The sequence below is a fragment of the Anguilla rostrata genome, chromosome 14 (assembly GCF_018555375.3).
Source record: "Anguilla rostrata isolate EN2019 chromosome 14, ASM1855537v3, whole genome shotgun sequence".
Lineage (NCBI taxonomy): Eukaryota > Metazoa > Chordata > Actinopteri > Anguilliformes > Anguillidae > Anguilla > Anguilla rostrata.
Genome location: NC_057946.1, coordinates 32,989,497 through 33,007,515, shown reverse-complemented (window position 1 = coordinate 33,007,515; position 18,019 = coordinate 32,989,497). Strand labels below are relative to the sequence as shown.

At 43.4% G+C, this 18,019-nt stretch overlaps 1 protein-coding gene and 1 long non-coding RNA gene across 5 annotated transcripts in view; one reads left to right on the top strand and one right to left on the bottom strand.

Moving 5' to 3' along the window:
* The window catches only part of LOC135239764 (ras-related protein Rab-3C), a 44,961-nt gene extending 29,965 nt beyond the window's left edge, over window positions 1-14,996 (top strand). For all 3 annotated transcript variants that reach the window (XM_064308706.1, XM_064308704.1, XM_064308703.1), the window contains exons 4-5: window positions 6,188-6,312; window positions 9,359-14,996. In XM_064308706.1, the coding sequence (XP_064164776.1) occupies window positions 6,188-6,312; window positions 9,359-9,549 (316 nt within the window). In that variant the 3' untranslated portion in view covers window positions 9,550-14,996. The remainder of the gene's footprint in view (window positions 1-6,187; window positions 6,313-9,358) is intronic.
* Window positions 1-16,173, bottom strand: part of LOC135239765 (uncharacterized) — a 37,432-nt gene extending 21,259 nt beyond the window's left edge. For both annotated transcript variants that reach the window (XR_010325477.1, XR_010325476.1), the window contains exon 1: window positions 16,076-16,173. This is a non-coding gene — a long non-coding RNA (uncharacterized LOC135239765). The remainder of the gene's footprint in view (window positions 1-16,075) is intronic.
* Between the last annotated feature and the right edge of the window lie 1,846 nt (window positions 16,174-18,019).

Below are 18,019 nucleotides of genomic sequence, written 5' to 3'. Positions count from 1 at the left end.
TCTAGCCACCTACGGAAAACCTAAGCCAGATTGGACCTAACCTAGTCCGTTCATGTCAAACCATCTCACAACCTAGATTTAAAACCCCTCTGGATGTTTAGATTCAGTCTATATTTTGGCTTGCGCTCACAGGGGAAATGCACCTGCTACCCTACTCATCTCCCAGTAGTGATGTGGGTCTCACTGCAGAACTCTTGAGTGGTTGGAAAGGGAGCCCAGTATGCAATGGCTCTGTCACTCAAAAAAGTGACAGAGTTTCCAGTACACTCATACGTCCACACTTGCATTGAACATGACATCCAGCCCATTTGAGAATCTGTTTTGCAGAAGCTGCTGTCAATCACAATAAGGTCTTTACCCCGATGGAATTCCGTGACTGAGAGCTGCTGACATATTTTGAGCCAAAATGGATTACTCGGGCAATGCGCATTCGGCGACTGCGATGCCTAGGGAACGGGAGGGTTCAGTTGGATAGCATCCCGCGCGCATTGGTAACTAGTGACCGCCTGCTCGTCGATCAGGCGCGCGTAGATAGCAGTCAAACGCCGCACATGAAAGGTCTTCCTGTGACTCCGCTCTGGGAAAGCTTAGCTGTGGTCTGCGGTGTGAAAAGAAGCAGCTGGTGACACTACCTGTTTTTGAGGAGAACTGAGGATGTCACTCCTGTACACTCTCCCACGGCTGCAGGTGCAAATTGGCCATTCTAAATTGGAGGGGGAAGCGGATATGCACAGCCCTACATTGGTTGCCAAATTTATTTAAAAAATTTTTTTTTAAATAAGGCATAACCATAGAAGCTCTTATAATACAGTGGGGGCAAACATTGTTAACTGCCATAGTGGCATTTTAGGTACACAACAAACAGGATGCCACAACAACAAAAGCAAAACAGCAGCCACTTGTGTGGGGGAAAATAAGACTTCTCTGGAAGCAAATGATAGTTTAGAGTGGTACCTTACCCATTAACTCACTCTTAGTGGGGAATGCCCCCCCCCCCTTTTTGCTTAGAACAATTCAAAAAAGCTTGTAAATAAAGTAGGAAGCCTAATCTCTGCCAATATGGTGAGATTTACTTTGCAGTTCATAAAAACATTTACCAGAAATGAAAACAGTGTGCATCATATGAACACTGTATACAAACAATGTGAGGTTAGCAAATCTAAATTTATTTCAGGCTTGAAGCCCATTGGCAACTTTACCTCAGAAAGAGGTAAATACCCCTTCCCATATACTGCAGTTTGTTTGGGGACTTTAAACATTGTAAAAATATGAGCAAAAGGAAAGTTAACTTTGGTGGCGTCCCAGTTTTCTGACTCCTGACATCCATGCAGCTCGCTCTTCTTTATTCAGAAGCTCTAATTAGGACGATTATTCAGATAGAACCACTTCTGCAAAAACATCTTTATTTCTGCTTATTCATTCATAAACTGAGGGTGACTTAATAATTCACAGTTTGCACAGTGTGTTCAGTACTGTGTATATTAAGGCCAGACTGGAGAGAGACGGATATGGAATATGCTTTAAAATACAGTGGAAAGAAAGATTAAAAAATGTTTTTTTTTTTTTTTGCTCATCTGAAAAGAGTAAAGCAATCTTATCAATCTCCTTCACCCCGTGGGCCAGAAGAAAATTCAATTTTATAAATTTAAATGTATAATTAAATGAAAGATGTGAGATTATACAATAAGGTGAGAAGCATCCAGCAGAAATAAACACAGTAAAAGTGAATTATATGTTTCACTTTGTATAGTGCTACAGTTTTGACACGAGTTGTATTGTCATTATTACTGATTACTGCATGCTGTACACAGTTGAACGAGGTGTAGAGGTGGTTATGTCATGTGGTCATTTTCATGTACAGTAACACTTTTAGTGTGAGCAGACTGGGGTGTGTTGTGCTAACACCACAGATCGGATCCACATACAGTTCATTCGTTTTAATTTAGGAGAAGACATGCATGCAACATAAAATGTGTGTGTGTGTGTGCGCGTGTGTGTGCAGCGCGCGCAGTTTCCCCTGAAACATCAGGGAAAAATATTTCCATTCAAGTATTGCATTAATGTGCAAGGTTTGCACTCAGCTAATTCTAAAACGCCACAATATTTTGAATGAACTGGGCATCAGGGTTACAGTGGAGAGGAGCGCTTCTTCGAACACCCACTGAAAAGAGAACTGGCACTTCATTACTGCCGAAAGCAGAGTTAGTCACTGTTTACTGTGGACAAACCGGGCGGACAAAGCCGTAGAGAAATGGCTGCATTTCCCCAGCCCTTTCATCACTTCTGCAGGTAATTATAATCAGTCATTAGCGCAGAGTTTCTCTTTTACGGGGTCACGTCTGATGTGGTGTGCGCAGTCCCGTGCTTTGCCCAGTTAATAGCCAACCCTTTCATCTGCTTACAGTTAGACTCAACACTGCAATACAACCCCATCCGTCATTGTTATGATGAAAATCAGTGCTTGTGTAGTGTTGGTAATGCTGCTATACAATTTTATATGTATTTATATACATTTTTATACACCAGTTAAAAATGTTTTTATATGTTTTTTAAGTTTTTATATACATATACAATTATATACACAATTTTATTTTAAAAGGACATTAGAAATGTTTATTCATCTGAAAAAGATGAGTTTAGGATATTGGTTGTCTACATTTAGGGTAGGGAAGTGGGGGGGTGTCCATTTCTGAGCTTCATGCCGACTTCCGTTCTAAACTATTTATATGATCTGATATTATAGCTACATTTATTTTTGCATTTCTCGTCAAACGTTTTACTCTGGGTCCTATACTATGAGTGAACCAGCATTGGAGTGAAACCTATTTAGCCAACTGAGCCAGAGTAATTGGTAGAAACAAAAACCTGGGGAAAAAAATGCTTCCACTGGCCACAGTATGTTACTGTCCCCATTGTTGTCTTGTAATAATTATGAACAACACAATGAGGTGAGAGGCCCAAGAGAAGAACCAGCTGTTTTTGGGGTGTTATGTTAATGGGAGGTTTATGCCAACAAAATGGCTGCAAACAACATTCAGCATCAACACATTCAGCATCAACAAAAGCTATCCATGCAACACCTGTGTAATCTCAATTTTAAAAAAGCAGCCTCGAAACACGCCATAAATGGCGATTCTCTTTTCAAAAGCAAATGACAGTCCATGTCTGTGGGTCTGTCTTCCATTCAAGTGTAATTTTAATGCAAGTTTTGCATTTGCTCATGAAAATAAATCATTTAAAAAGCATCTGTTGCTATGGTCAGGGAAACGTCAGTCATCTGTCGTCAGTGGTCTGAAGACGTTTCCTTTCTGCAGTTCAGCGATTGTGTTCAAAGCATCTTTCATCCCTGCCTCAGACTCCTGTGTTTTCTCCCGAACAACACTGGTACCCTTCTGTTTTTTTTTTTTTTTTCCCAAGAATTGCTTGAATAAATTCTAGTCGGTTGCCAAGGTAACGGTTTTCCTAACTGCGCTGATGCTCACCTCGTCTGTACCTGTGTTGTCCCGCGGGAGCGACTTGGATTCACTTCCTTTTCTGATGTGCCAAATCTGTTAAATGGTGTACAGTCACATAGGCGTATACCAATAAAACACGTACTGTAAAAGCTATTTGACTGAAGTGTGACTCAAAAATTTCATGATCTGAGCAATACCTCAAAAAAAAAAAAAAAAGCACACACTTCCCATCTGAGCAAGATAAAGGTTAAATTAAACCGCTTGTGATTGATAAATTTTAATTAACAGTTTTAAAATTCTCAGGAATTACAATTCAAACTCACGATTAGCAAGTGCTAGTGCTTCCACTTTGATTGAATTGTTAGTAAGTGCCCCTGTATGCATTTAGTTTTTATTTATTTTTTTATTTATATCATTGGTCACTTATGCACTTACTGTATGTCGCTTTGGATAAACCCGTCTGCCGAATAAATGTGATGTCACTGGGGCTCCCTCAGTACATCCCCAGTGTGAGAGTGAGCAGGCGGTCAGTACATCCCCAGTGTGAGAGTGAGCAGGCAGTCAGTGCATCCCCAGTGTGAGAGTGAGCAGGCAGTCAGTGCATCCCCAGTGTGAGAGTGAGCAGGCCGTCAGTGCATCCCCAGTGTGAGAGTGAGCAGGCAGTCAGTACATCCCCAGTGTGAGAGTGAGCAGGCCATCAGTGCATCCCCAGTGTGAGAGTGAGCAGGCGTCAGTCATCCCCAGTGTGAGAGTGAGCAGGCGGTCAGTGCATCCCCAGTGTAGAGTGAGCAGGCAGTCAGTACATCCCCAGTGTGAGAGTGAGCAGGCAGTCAGTGCATCCCCAGTGTGAGAGTGAGCAGGCAGTCAGTACATCCCCAGTGTGAGAGTGAGCAGGCAGTCAGTACATCCCCAGTGTGAGAGTGAGCAGGCAGTCAGTACATCCCCAGTGTGAGAGTGAGCAGGCGGTCAGTACATCCCCAGTGTGAGAGTGAGCAGGCGGTCAGTACATCCCCAGTGTGAGAGTGAGCAGGCAGTCAGTACATCCCCAGTGTGAGAGTGAGCAGGCAGTCAGTCATCCCCAGTGTGAGAGTGAGCAGGCGTCAGTACATCCCCAGTGTGAGAGTGAGCAGGCGTCAGTACATCCCCAGTGTGAGAGTGAGCAGGCGGTCAGTACATCCCCAGTGTGAGAGTGAGCAGGCGGTCAGTACATCCCCAGTGTGAGAGTGAGCAGGCGTCAGTACATCCCCAGTGTGAGAGTGAGCAGGCGTCAGTGCATCCCCAGTGTGAGAGTGAGCAGGCGGTCAGTACATCCCCAGTGTGAGAGTGAGCAGGCAGTCAGTACATCCCCAGTGTGAGAGTGAGCAGGCAGTCAGTGCATCCCCAGTGTGAGAGTGAGCAGGCCGTCAGTACATCCCCAGTGTGAGAGTGAGCAGGCGGTCAGTACATCCCCAGTGTGAGAGTGAGCAGGCGGTCAGTACATCCCCAGTGTGAGAGTGAGCAGGCAGTCAGTGCATCCCCAGTGTGAGAGTGAGCAGGCGGTCAGTGCATCCCCAGTGTGAGAGTGAGCAGGCGGTCAGTACATCCCCAGTGTGAGAGTGAGCAGGCGGTCAGTACATCCCCAGTGTGAGAGTGAGCAGGCGGTCAGTACATCCCCAGTGTGAGAGTGAGCAGGCGGTCAGTACATCCCCAGTGTGAGAGTGAGCAGGCGGTCAGTGCATCCCCAGTGTGAGAGTGAGCAGGCGGTCAGTACATCCCCAGTGTGAGAGTGAGCAGGCGGTCAGTACATCCCCAGTGTGAGAGTGAGCAGGCAGTCAGTACATCCCCAGTGTGAGAGTGAGCAGGCAGTCAGTACATCCCCAGTGTGAGAGTGAGCAGGCAGTCAGTGCATCCCCAGTGTGAGAGTGAGCAGGCAGTCAGTGCATCCCCAGTGTGAGAGTGAGCAGGCAGTCAGTACATCCCCAGTGTGAGAGTGAGCAGGCAGTCAGTACATCCCCAGTGTGAGAGTGAGCAGGCGGTCAGTACATCCCCAGTGTGAGAGTGAGCAGGCAGTCAGTGCATCCCCAGTGTGAGAGTGAGCAGGCGGTCAGTACATCCCCAGTGTGAGAGTGAGCAGGCAGTCAGTGCATCCCCAGTGTGAGAGTGAGCAGGCAGTCAGTGCATCCCCAGTGTGAGAGTGAGCAGGCGGTCAGTACATCCCCAGTGTGAGAGTGAGCAGGCAGTCAGTGCATCCCCAGAGTGAGAGTGAGCAGGCGGTCAGTGCATCCCCAGTGTGAGAGTGAGCAGGCAGTGTTGATGTCCTGCTCACAGCACAGCGCACCTTTGGCCCAGACCAGCGTCAGCAGCACACACCCCTGCAGCCTTGGCGTCGTGCCTTGTGGGTACGATAGGAACTGCCCCTTCCTCCTTAAATGAGACCGGCCGTTCCTCCTTAAATGGGACCTATAAACGGGAGTGTGAGTAGGTTAAGGGCGGGAGAGTGTTGGTATGTTGAGGGTGTTTGTGGGATATGGGACTGGTTTAATGGTGTAACACAGATATGGCACTGGGTAACACAGCTATGACTGGTTTTACATAGCTATGACACCAGTGTAACACAGATATGACTCTGGTTTAACACAGCTATGGGAGTGGTTTAACACATCTATGTCACTGGTGTAACAAAGCTATGAGACTGATTTAATACAGATATTACACTGGGTCAACATTGGGTGTGTGTTCCTGTGCCTGACCAGGTCGACCCAGATCAAGACGTACTCCTGGGACAATGCGCAGGTGATCCTGGCCGGGAATAAGTGTGACATGGAGGAGGAGAGAGTGGTGTCTGTGGACAATGGCCGGCTTTTGGCAGAGCAGCTGGGTGAGTAAGAGGGGTCCCCCGCTCCCGCAGTAAAAGGGGGGTCCCCTCTGTGTCTTGCAGTAAAAGAGGGGTCCCCTTTCTCTGTCCTGCAGTAAAAGAGGGGTCCCCTCCCCATCCCGCAGTATAAGAGGGGTCCCCTCCCTGTCCCGCAGTATAAGAGGGGTCCCCTCCCTATCCCACAGTAAAAGAGGGGTCCCCTCTCTGCCCCCGAACCCCGCCCCCCCCATAACCCCTCTGCAGATTGTACAGACTCATCAGATATGCAACTATGTTCCTTACATCTCTTCTCTTAGTACAGAGATGAGTCTATAGAATCAGCAACAGTACCAAACAGCATTGGCACTGGTTTAACATAGACACGGGACTGATCTAACAGATATAGGCATCGTTTAACACATCTAGGACACTGGATTTTTTTCCCAAAACAAGGTCATAACGCACCTGCTTTTGGTGGCTGTGAGTAACACTGCATCCGTGTGCCAGCCCTCCATTTTAAATTGTGCAAGTTTTTAAGCAATCCTGAATCGCTTGTTCTCGTCTCTCTTCTCATTCATCTCGTTTCTGCCGGCCGCTGTTGTGCTGTGGCCTTTCTGGAGCTGTGCCAGGAGATATGGGCGCTAATCTGAGAGCCTCCAGCATCCGTGTTTATTCACTGGCGTGTTAATAATTCAGGGCCTTAATTAGTTGAGGGCGTTCTGAGCCCTCGCGGGTAAAAGCGCGTAGCGGGGCGGGCGTATCGCGGCACCGATCAGCCTTCAGCTCTTAATCCAAGTCAGAAGCCACAGCAGCTAATGAAATAAAATGCAGCTCAGTCATATGCAGGCACAGAGCACGGTCAGAGGTGGATAAACACCAACGCATGTCGGTTCGGGGAAAAAAAAAGCAGGGACATATTCAACATGAATTCTCTACGTCTGAGAAAAATATTAAAATTAACGAGCTCTGACAGTAAACTTGGAACTAATTATTTGCTCCCAGATTAACTGGATTTCATATGAACATATAAATTATGATTTATGTAGTCACATTAATTGTTCAATTCCACGATTGCAGCAACATAACTGCAACACACATATGAAAATTATCTTGCGTGAAATGTATCACTCCATCCATTGATTGCTGATATGTTGATTGTTATTCACTGTACTTTTTAAACAGATATATACAGACAGATTGATTCCCTGCCTCAGACAGATAGACGGAGACAGAGACAGAGATTCCCTGCCTCAGACTTTTAAAAATGAATCTGACAGTGCCATCGGGTGGCGCATCCAGATAAAGCTCCCATACAGTGTGGTTCTGAACCCTAGGGGTTTGTAGAGAATCCTGTGGCCAGCGGGTAACTGGGCATAACGTCACACTGGGAAGGATTTAAATTTTCAGGGTTTTACCTCGTCACATTTAATAATAAGAAGCATGATCACACAAGAGTGACTCCTGCTCAGCTGAGCCAGAGACTGCAGGGGAGATTAACTCAAAGTGCCCTCTACAGAATGGAGGAGCACAAACCACCATCTACAGGACAGATTTATACACAGAGCCCCCTCTACAGGCAGCGACTGTACAGTTCGACTGGAGGACCACAAAGTGAAGTGGCGGCAAACGGTACTGCGCATTTGAAAGGAACGTGGACGAGAAAACACCCTAATGAATCCACCGAAGACGTTGTAGTGGTAGGAACCATAACAGAGTGATTAACATGGCCAAGGATAAAGAAGGGAAAACCATAAGTCAGGACTACAGAGCTAAACCTCACTGATCAGATCACTGATGAAGTTTACAGCCTCAGACCAGCTGTTCAGAATGGTGGATCCTGCTCTGTGTAACCTTGCCAACAGTCTCTTCAAAAACAGATTTAAAAATACAGAATGAGGCAGGAGTCTGAGGTAGTGGGGGTCTCCCTGGACAGGTGGCTCATTTTCTCAGGCCAGCCCTATGAGCAGTGTCGGAATGGGGGCACGGTTATCGGGGTACAGCGGGATAAGTGAGAGTCCCCAGTCTTCTCTACAGAGCTTTGCTGTGTGTAAACCGAAGAGTACAGAGGCACGGTCTCTCTTTCACAGGGCGTGTACAGAGGGACGGTCTCCCTCTCTCTCTCTCGCATAGCACAGCTGCTAATTGAACACATTTAATTGGCTAACACCTTCTCTTCACACAGCGCTCCTGACAACCCAATCTGGATCAGCACAGCAAACGCCATCAGTCTTCAGAAATTGAAAAGAGCCCAAAATACTCCCCCACCCCCCCTTTGCAATCCTGTCAAAACTCACAAACAATGCAACGGAAAATGTCGGGCAGTGTCGCATTGCACGCTTACTGTGCTGAGACTATTCACCTCGCGCTGTATTCCATCCACCCTACCTGACCTGTGCTGTTTAAATACGGCCCACTAACCACTGACTGCCACATTAATTTACATTACAGAACTTCAGCAGATGCTCTTATCCAGAGGGACTTACACAATTTTTTTTCCCCATAGAAGCAAAATACAGAATACAGCTGGTTATACACTGAAGAGATTCAGGTTGAGTACCTTGCACAGACCTTTGGTTTACAAACCTAGTTCCCTAACCATTATACCACACTGCCACCCTTACTGGTATATACTGAAAACGGACAATAACAAGGAATAATCAACTGACAGATTGTTCTGGGTGACCCCATCAAGCAACAGGATGCATTCTCATAGCACTGGCCTGGTTCCGCTGTTCATTCACACAAGCATTGTGTGGGGGAATGATTACTGAACAGAAGAAGCTATTAAAAGTCTTTGGAAAGGCTGGAACTTTCCATTTCAATTCACCCAATTCAAGAAATGAACTGAAGTCCAACTTGGAAATTAAACAATGCATATCTATAATGATCCGCTGATATTTAAATTCATAATTATGCACGGAATGTAAATTAATAATTATGAATTTCATAATTGAGTCAAATTGACAGGGCTTGAATTATATGGAATCAACTCCTACCCTGCTGGAAAGCTAGTTTTTTTTGTTGTTGTTGCTTTTGCTTTTGACACTTCTCCTCTCTTCTTTCTGAAAAGGGTTCGAGTTCTTCGAGACGAGTGCCAAAGACAACGTCAACGTGAAGCAGACCTTCGAGCGACTGGTGGACATCATCTGCGACAAGATGTCGGAGAGTTTAGAGACTGACCCCGCCGTCACCACGGGAACCCCAAACGCCAGACTAACCGACAACCCGCCCCCACTACAGCAGCCCAACTGTGGCTGTTAGTGGGACAACCCCCCCGCCCCCCCACCACCACCACCCGCCCCGCCCCAGACGGTGCCACCCTGATGTGTGCCAATGCCAAGATAGTCCATTTCCTAGGTATAGTCTTACAGAATTTAATTCATTACTATTATCTGCATATCTTACCTTCGCAAATAAAACATCCAGAGGTATCATTGCCTGGTACAGCTTTCTGCAGGTCTGTTTATCTTTCGGTTTTAATGTAGCATTGTGGGACAGAACGAGCCTTTTCGGTACATCCTGTACGTAGCCTGCCGCGCCCCTTAGGAGTCTGCATCGCAGCCGAATTTCACCGCTTGGCACCTGCACCGTTTTCGGCAGGTGTGCAGGGAGACAGGAATAGTGCACGAGTTTGCTTCCCGTTCCCGTCGTCATTGGGCGACGGCTCATTAGTGCAGGTGTGCTGTGACTCCGCCCCCTTTGGGTCGTGGTGTGTACGCAGGTGTGGAGGCATTGGGCTTAATGTGCAGCTCAATCTGACGTTGTAGAGGGGGGGCTTCCCGTTCCCTTTATAATGCATGGCCAAACCCCAAGTCAGAAAATCTACACGGTTTGTCATCTGGCCATCAAAAAAAAAAAAAAGAAAAATCAGGATACAAGTGCAACGCCGCCCACAATGTTCTGGGGTACGCCTTGAGCAAAAAGTCCAGAATGATTCACACTAGTCCCCACAGGGGGAAAAGCCAGGATATTACTTTAGTTATGATTCTGCCATTCCATGCTATTCAGTTTATCCACAACGTGCTTTCTCCTGAATTTAAGGAAATGGTGCTTCTTCACGTCTTGCACAAAACCAGAGTTCTGTGGTGAAAGATTAATAAAAAATAAAAAAAATAATGGGAAAAACAATTTTCTTAAATTAATTTTTACCAATTTAAGGATGGCCTGCATTTGTGGCTTGATTGAACAGCCCTCTCACAGCCGACTATGGGGAGTCTTTTGATGCGTTTAAAGTGTTCCATGGGTTGCACATGCATACTCAGGGCTCACAGAGTGTAGTTGTACAAAAGGCAGATTGACTAACTGGGTGATAAAACATCTAAATTTATTCAACACCAACATGGCTGTTTGGCTGTTTCTGGAAATTTTGTTACAATTGCCAATCACATAATAGCTGTTAAAGTTTATCATAAGTTGGAAGAACATCAAGGGTATTCTCTGATATTATCAGGTTAGTTTGTGCAAGTTAAATTTATTTTTGGAAATACATGTGTACTTCATTGTGAATTTGCAAGAATGGCCAATAGAAAATATTCTAAATGTTGTGTAGATATGTTCTGACAATGAGATGGCTTTGCACTGGCTGAATAATTGGGTTGAATTGATCTGTCCTGCTCTATATATATTGTGTGGGGAATATTTTGTGCGTATGTCCGTTTGCTTTTTCATCTAGGTGTGCATATGTGAGTGTGAGTGAGTGTGTGAGTGTGTGTGTGTGTGTGTGTGTGTATGTGTGAGAGAGAATGAGTTGGTGTGTCTGTATAGGTTTGTGTGAATGAGTGAGCTTGCATGTGTGTGAGTGAGTTTGTTTGCTTGGGTGGGAGAGAGAGGAGGAGAGAGCAAGCGTACATGTGCGTTTGTGTGAGTGAGTGGGAATGTGTGTGCGTGAGTGAGTTTGTGTGCTTGGGTGGAGGAGAGAGCAAGCGTACATGTGCGTTTGTGTGAGTGAGTGGGAATGTGTGTGCGTGAGTGAGTTTGTGTGCTTGGGTGGAGGAGAGAGCAAGCGTACATGTGCGTTTGTGTGAGTGAGTGGGAATGTGTGTGCGTGAGTGAGTTTGTGTGCTTGGGTGGAGGAGAGAGCAAGCATACATGTGCGTTTGTGTGAGTGAGTGGGCATGTGTGTATTGGTGCCACCATAATCCATTTAACTCCATGTTAAGAAACTACCTTTACAAAATGTGTGGCCTTGCAAAATTTCTCACGTTTGTCTCATTTGTGCTTACCACATAGTTTAGAACATATGGTGTGTGCATGACTGTACATAATACAGATGTGGGTGAGGGGTGTGCATTTGCATTTAGTTTTTAAAAACTGGTGGACTCAGATCAACTCGTTTGTCAAATACGTAATGGAATCACTGTCATTTTAATGCAAAAACAATACAGACAAGGTGGCTGGCATTCCAGACGAACACAAAAGCACAAGGAAAGGTCTCAGGCGACCAGAGGTGAGAAATCCAGGTTCAGAAAGTAAAAGTCCGCCCTGGTGTTTCGTTCCGCTCATCTGGATTTGCCAATGAGTGCAATTCTTCAGCCAGAAGGTTAGAGCTAATTGGTCAAATCAGCAGGCTGAGTTCATGGGTGCAGGAAACACACGGCGGGACTTCTACTTTCTGACCTTTGGATTTTCCGCCTCTGCTCACAACTATTTTTGGAGAATGATGGAAGCGTCAATATTTTCTCTTCAGCTGAACATCTACCTTGAAAGGGTTAGGGTCATCTTTATAAAACTAAACAAGCCCCTCTCCCATTCTTTAAACGTAGCCGTTTAGCCGCTAGATTAGCAGAATGCATACCTTATTTACTTGTGTGCATGCCACTTTGGAAATATTAAGCTCCCTCTGCTATCCATTCATATTCCAAATTATCTAGTCAACTTTCAAAACATAAGATTCAATAGTGCCAAAAAGTGTTTCACTTTATTAAAATAAAGGTGTCTTAGGCCTTTAGTCAGGTGACTGTGTGAGTAGAAGTGGGTGTCTTTACTAAAATATAGATGCTGCATGAAATGGTGAGTGATCGGTCTCTTCTACTATATCTAGCTACCTATTTCTATATATCTATCTTTATATCTATCTATCTATCTATCTATCTATCTATCTTACTTATTTGTGCACTCTCAGAAGTTGTTTTGAGGTGCAATGGGCCAAAAAGTGCAATATTTTAAGACCTATTTCTTGTATATAATCATCTGTCCCTGTGTATGCCTTTCCTTTCCCGAGTGGCTGCAATCAGTCGACCCCCCCGAGTACTGTAGTGTGACAAGTGAAAGGCATTCTGGGTAACACTTTACATTAAGCTGCAGGTATACCTGTGCAGTTTAATTGTTACCCATGTGGTAAAGAGAGGTTAATATTGAGTAACTCCGACATACTGTAGGTAACATGGAACAACGGTTGCCAGTATTTTTAATTACACAAACGAGGCTGGCTGTGTTACACCTGTCCTGCTACACTGAAGCCATTACATTGCATTACATTTATTTGGCAGACGCTTTTATCCAAAGCGATGTACAAAAAGTGCATTTCATGGTCATAGACAACTGCTAAGCACAGGTTCAGTAAGGTACAACACTTATTTTGTACAGCTATTTCTAGCCAAGAACACAGTTTAGTTCACACAGTGAACACTATTCAGACCTAGCCATTCTGTATCATGAAGACACATTGTGAAATTAACAAGCAAGGTTTATTTGTTGTGCCATCGTGAAGATATGGCCCATGAGTGTAATTAAAATATGTAAAATATTTCACAAGTGTAATTAGGAATGCTGCAAACTGTTGTTCCATGTTACCTACGTTGGGGTTACTCAATAACAACCTCTTGTTTTCAAAATGGTTGCAATTTAAGTACACAGGTATAGCTAGCCGCACCTTAATGTAGTGTTACTGCATTCTGTGCATTTCCAAGCTGTGTTTTCCCCCCAGGCATCCCGTAGTCAGAAAGAATGAGTGCTTTTATTCTCCCCACACTGGGCATGTGGAAGAGAGACTGAAATGCACATGACAAATAGGAAAGCGCCAGAAATGAATGAATGAAAAATTTCCCCCACTCATTATTGCTGTGTACCAGTCATTCACGTGGAATAGCCATAAAACTTGACTGAGTAAAACTATGTACATTAGTTTGTCTGTTGCTCAGTGTCTTGTATAATAGGCTAGTGTTTGTGTCAGAATGTAGTTGAAGGGGAAGTCATGCTGACGATGGCTGCCATTTTTTGCATTTTATGGTGATATTGAAACTAATGTTTGAAACCTGCAGTGGGGCTTCTCCGTTCTGATTTTTTGCGCCAGTGACTAAGACTTGGCTATGGCATGTTTCTATACTGTGCTCAACCTCAGAATTATTATTATTATTAATATTAATAATAATAACAATAATAATAATAGACTGGCGACCTGTCCAGTGTATATTCCTGCCTCTCACCCATTGCATGTCGGGTTAGGCCCCCCCCCACCCCCCCCAACACTGACCCTGACCCTGACCAGAAATAACCAGTTTAGAAAATGGATGGATGGATAACAGTATATTAGCTGCAGTACATTTACCATTGGAGTCAATTCAGCAAATTAAATTGATCATTTGAAAAATGCTCAGAACAGATTTCTCATTTTTATATTAATTTTTCATTCATTAATTTAATAGACTCTGACCATGAGTCTCATGATTGGTTTAGCACACAGCATTTTGGACCGATCTGCCATTTACAAGAAAATACACCGAGCAATCATATAGCTCTGCCTGTGGACTAAGCTCATTATGGCAAAAGCACGTTCTTGGCATAGAGGGAACATTGTGGTCCACACACACATGCACCGCTTAATGAGCACGACTTCAAATCAATGAAATCAAAACAGTTATATTGATGGACTATACCATAGAACTGTTATTGGAAGCCGAATAAGATTATTATATTTCTATCTTTGGGTTGGATACTTAGGTGAGTTGCATTTTTCACCTGCACATTTTCACATAGAAATCAATGAGGAGCGCAACCAATCACAAATTACATTGATGAGAATACACAGGACGAACAATGTGCAACAATGATTGGCAAACGGATAGTCAGAAAGTATCCACCAATCATTGATGGGATTGTTTTGTTTCTTCTTATCAAAGTAATCTGTGATTGGTCAAGATCCTGTCTGGTTTCTGCGAATAGGTGTGGGGAAAGCAAAGAAAAATAATTTACATGTGTTTGTATCCAACCAAAAAATAGAAAATAAAAGATATGCGATGGTTTCCAATCTCTTATGCCTAAAGCAGTCGGTTCTTTTGCTGCCAGGGACCTCAAACCCCCAGGAAAGTGTGACTGGTAGAATATGTTACGAGTGTTTACTGAGGAGAGCAAACCGGTAACGGCAGTGATAGCCGTTATTTAGAACGACTCCTATTAGGTCCATAGATACTTGCTGTAGTTAAAGTCCATGTCCTCTTGCCAGCTCAAGGCAGATTCGCTGTAGTTTAAGTCACAGTTTTCCTTGTCCGTTTTCCTGTGTTCTCTTTAATGGTTAATTCTAGGACTGCAAATGCATTTCACTGGCCTGAACTTTGCTAGTCGAACACACGTCATGCATTAAGCTGCTAACAACTTAGCGTCTGGACCTTTCCTTGGTGTAATAATTATATTTAAATAAATGCCAGCTTGCTTTACCATAGACACCAGAGATTATTGCTTCTCTTATTAAAAAGAAAAAAAAAAAAAAAAAACGCTCCAATAGATTTCTCTTATTGCTTGGAGAAGACAATTCATTATTTGACAGATATGAAAATATGGCTGCACTGAATAAAATACAAAAACAGAGCGGATTCATTTCTAGTGTGCCTGTAAGTGACTCAAAGTGAGGTGGTGTATTTAAAAATCCAGGTAATATAAATTGCTATTGAAACTTAACACAACTGTACCACAAATGTGTATGTTTTTCTTATATATTCCTATGGACCTATACTAATAATATATCATTGTACACTGGTTTATTCTATTTTCCTTGTACAAATTATTACTTGGGCTGGATATTTTGTTTGTATGTGACTTATGTACACCACAAGTGTTTTTGAGATTAAAATAAATATGTCGGTTGTATTAATGCACTGCTGTGGGAATCTTGTGGTTTGGTCAGTGATACTTCAGAGTGCAAAATTTCCAAAAAAAAAAAAAACAAAAACAAAAGGAACCTCAAAATACAACACACATGGCTAGGAAAACTTAATGGCAATGAGAAAAAGGCAAAAGAGAAAGGACTGAATCCAAATGATTGTATATGTAAAATAAAATTATAATCTCATGGCTATTTTGTCATTAGTCCCATACAGTGTGCTATAATGTTCAGTGATTGAGGTCTGAAATGTTGCCAGTACAGAGAGTTGAGACAGGCACTGTCACACCCATTACCCATAATAACGGTACACAGTCAAGGCCTTGTAATCACTCAGATTCACCTTCTCTCTACTATTTAAATCAGCTTCTACAATTTTAGTCTGATATTGGAAATTTCATCCTTTCTGGCTCTTTCTCAGTTATATTTCCACTGCAAGACTGCCCCCATCTGGACACAAATAGAGCTGCAGTGTATTTCACATGAAGTGCAACTTTACCACACAGCAAATTATCAGCCGTGTAATCATATAGTGCAGAGAACTGCACTTGGAATCAACATGCAAGTTGTATTGAATATACACACTCATTTACGTACACAGACACAAACATACGTGTGTCTATATATACACACATGCATGTACACACACACATGCAGAAAACCAAACTACGTTCAGGTTCCGTTCAGACTCACCCCATTTGGGTTTGGTAACAGCTTGAACTCAGGAGGGATTGGTTAGCCTGCATCCTCTAGCTTCAGCACCAAAGGCACTTTCCCAGGGGTTCCAAGTGGGAGCAAACAAAGAGACGAGAACGATTACGACCACCTCAATCAAACAAGTGAGCAATATTATTTAACTTCATTTTTTGCAATTTCCTACATACAATTACTGCACAAAAAGGGGTACTTAAATTTAATTACAGACTGACAGTAAAAGCAGTTGGGTCCTACTTTCTGAAAGTGTCAGTGACACAAAACAAAACAAGCCGAACCGTGCCACATTAAACTTGTAAACTTGTCACTTTTTTTAACCTCCCTGCTTCTTTCCACTCCTCTCGCCTGAATCAAGCCCAAGATGAGTCAAAACACACATCAAAACCTCACAGCACACTTCCCTGTGAGCCAAATCGGCCATACAGAGAGCATGCAGGTTTTCATTCCAACCAATCGCTTCACCTGCTGGCTTCACTCAGTAACACACCTTCAGCTAGAGAGGAGGGAACTAATAAGTGAAATCAGCAGGTGATTTCACTTATTAGGCAATTGGACCTGCATACTCTCAGCCCTCCTTACCACAGGATTGGGCTAGATGTTTCCACAAATGGGGCTGATGGGTAGTTGAGTTCACATTTAGTGAGCCATGCTTCAAAATCTAAAGCTCTGGACTTCAACTCCCATTGCGCTCTAGGACCTTTGATTGCGTCCCTGCGCCACACTCTGAGCAGCCATCCAATCACACTTCGGCAGGGGATTAAACAGCTGGTCAACAGCAATTATTCAATTATTAATTTTAGCAGTTATCCTGCTTGCCTAATTAATTTATAGGGAATAGCAGAGGAAAAGTGTGAAGAAAGGATTTCTCTTCTGTGCCAAAAAATATAAATGTGGGGGTTGCCGGCATGAATATGTTTCAACAATAACTTCGTCCATTTCACTTGTTATGAATTGCCCGGTTAACTGGTCATGGGTGCACACCTCTGGTCCTGGAGAGCCAGTCTGTGTGTTGGTTTTTGCAAGCAATTAACTCAGCAAAAATAAAATAAAATTCTGTACTTCACTCCTGTACTTGAGCACAGTACAAATCAGGAGGATACACTTGCAGCCTATGGCTGCAGCTGTTGCTTATATAAATGTCAGATCAAGATATGATTGAAGTAATTATATAATTAAGAACAGACGTTGAAAGAAAATTCTGAAATGGACACTGAGTTAGTATCATTTAGATCAGTGCTACTCAACTCCAGGTCCTGCAGGCCACAGTGTCTGTAGCATCCTGCACCACCCGATTTCACTAATTATTTAACCTCCTTAGTTCAGGGAGAAAGCTCATTAGTGAAATTAGGTGTTGGGGTGGATGCTTGGAGTAAATGCCTGCAGACTGTGGCCTGTCGGGCCTGGAGTTGAGATACACTGCTGATATTAAAATAAAGCACCACAAGGTGGCAACAGTCCCCAAATCTTTTGCTTTTGAGAACAGCACAGACTACTTCACAGTGTATGTTTGTTTATATTTGGCCAGGCCCTGAAATTTTCCTTCCCCTGGATAATTTTCCATCAGCTCTCATTGTTCATTTGCTGTTTGAATACTGATATTAACAGTATGGCTATTAAATGATATTAACAGTCATGATATTAACTCTATTAACACTAGCAGCTATGCCTGCATTGACAACATGCCCTTCCACCTGTGATGTATTTAAATGTCACATAAATACAGTGTTCACATACATGTAATATAATTTACATATATTTATTTTTTGTGCATTTTTGATTCATCATGTGAATAAAGATTAGTATAAAAAAAATGTATTCTGTGAGCAAATATCTGAATAAATATTTTGTTCGTATATTGCTATAGCTATTTTGAAATAATGTATTTTCAAAAACTCTTGAACCATGACATACAGCTGAAATAAT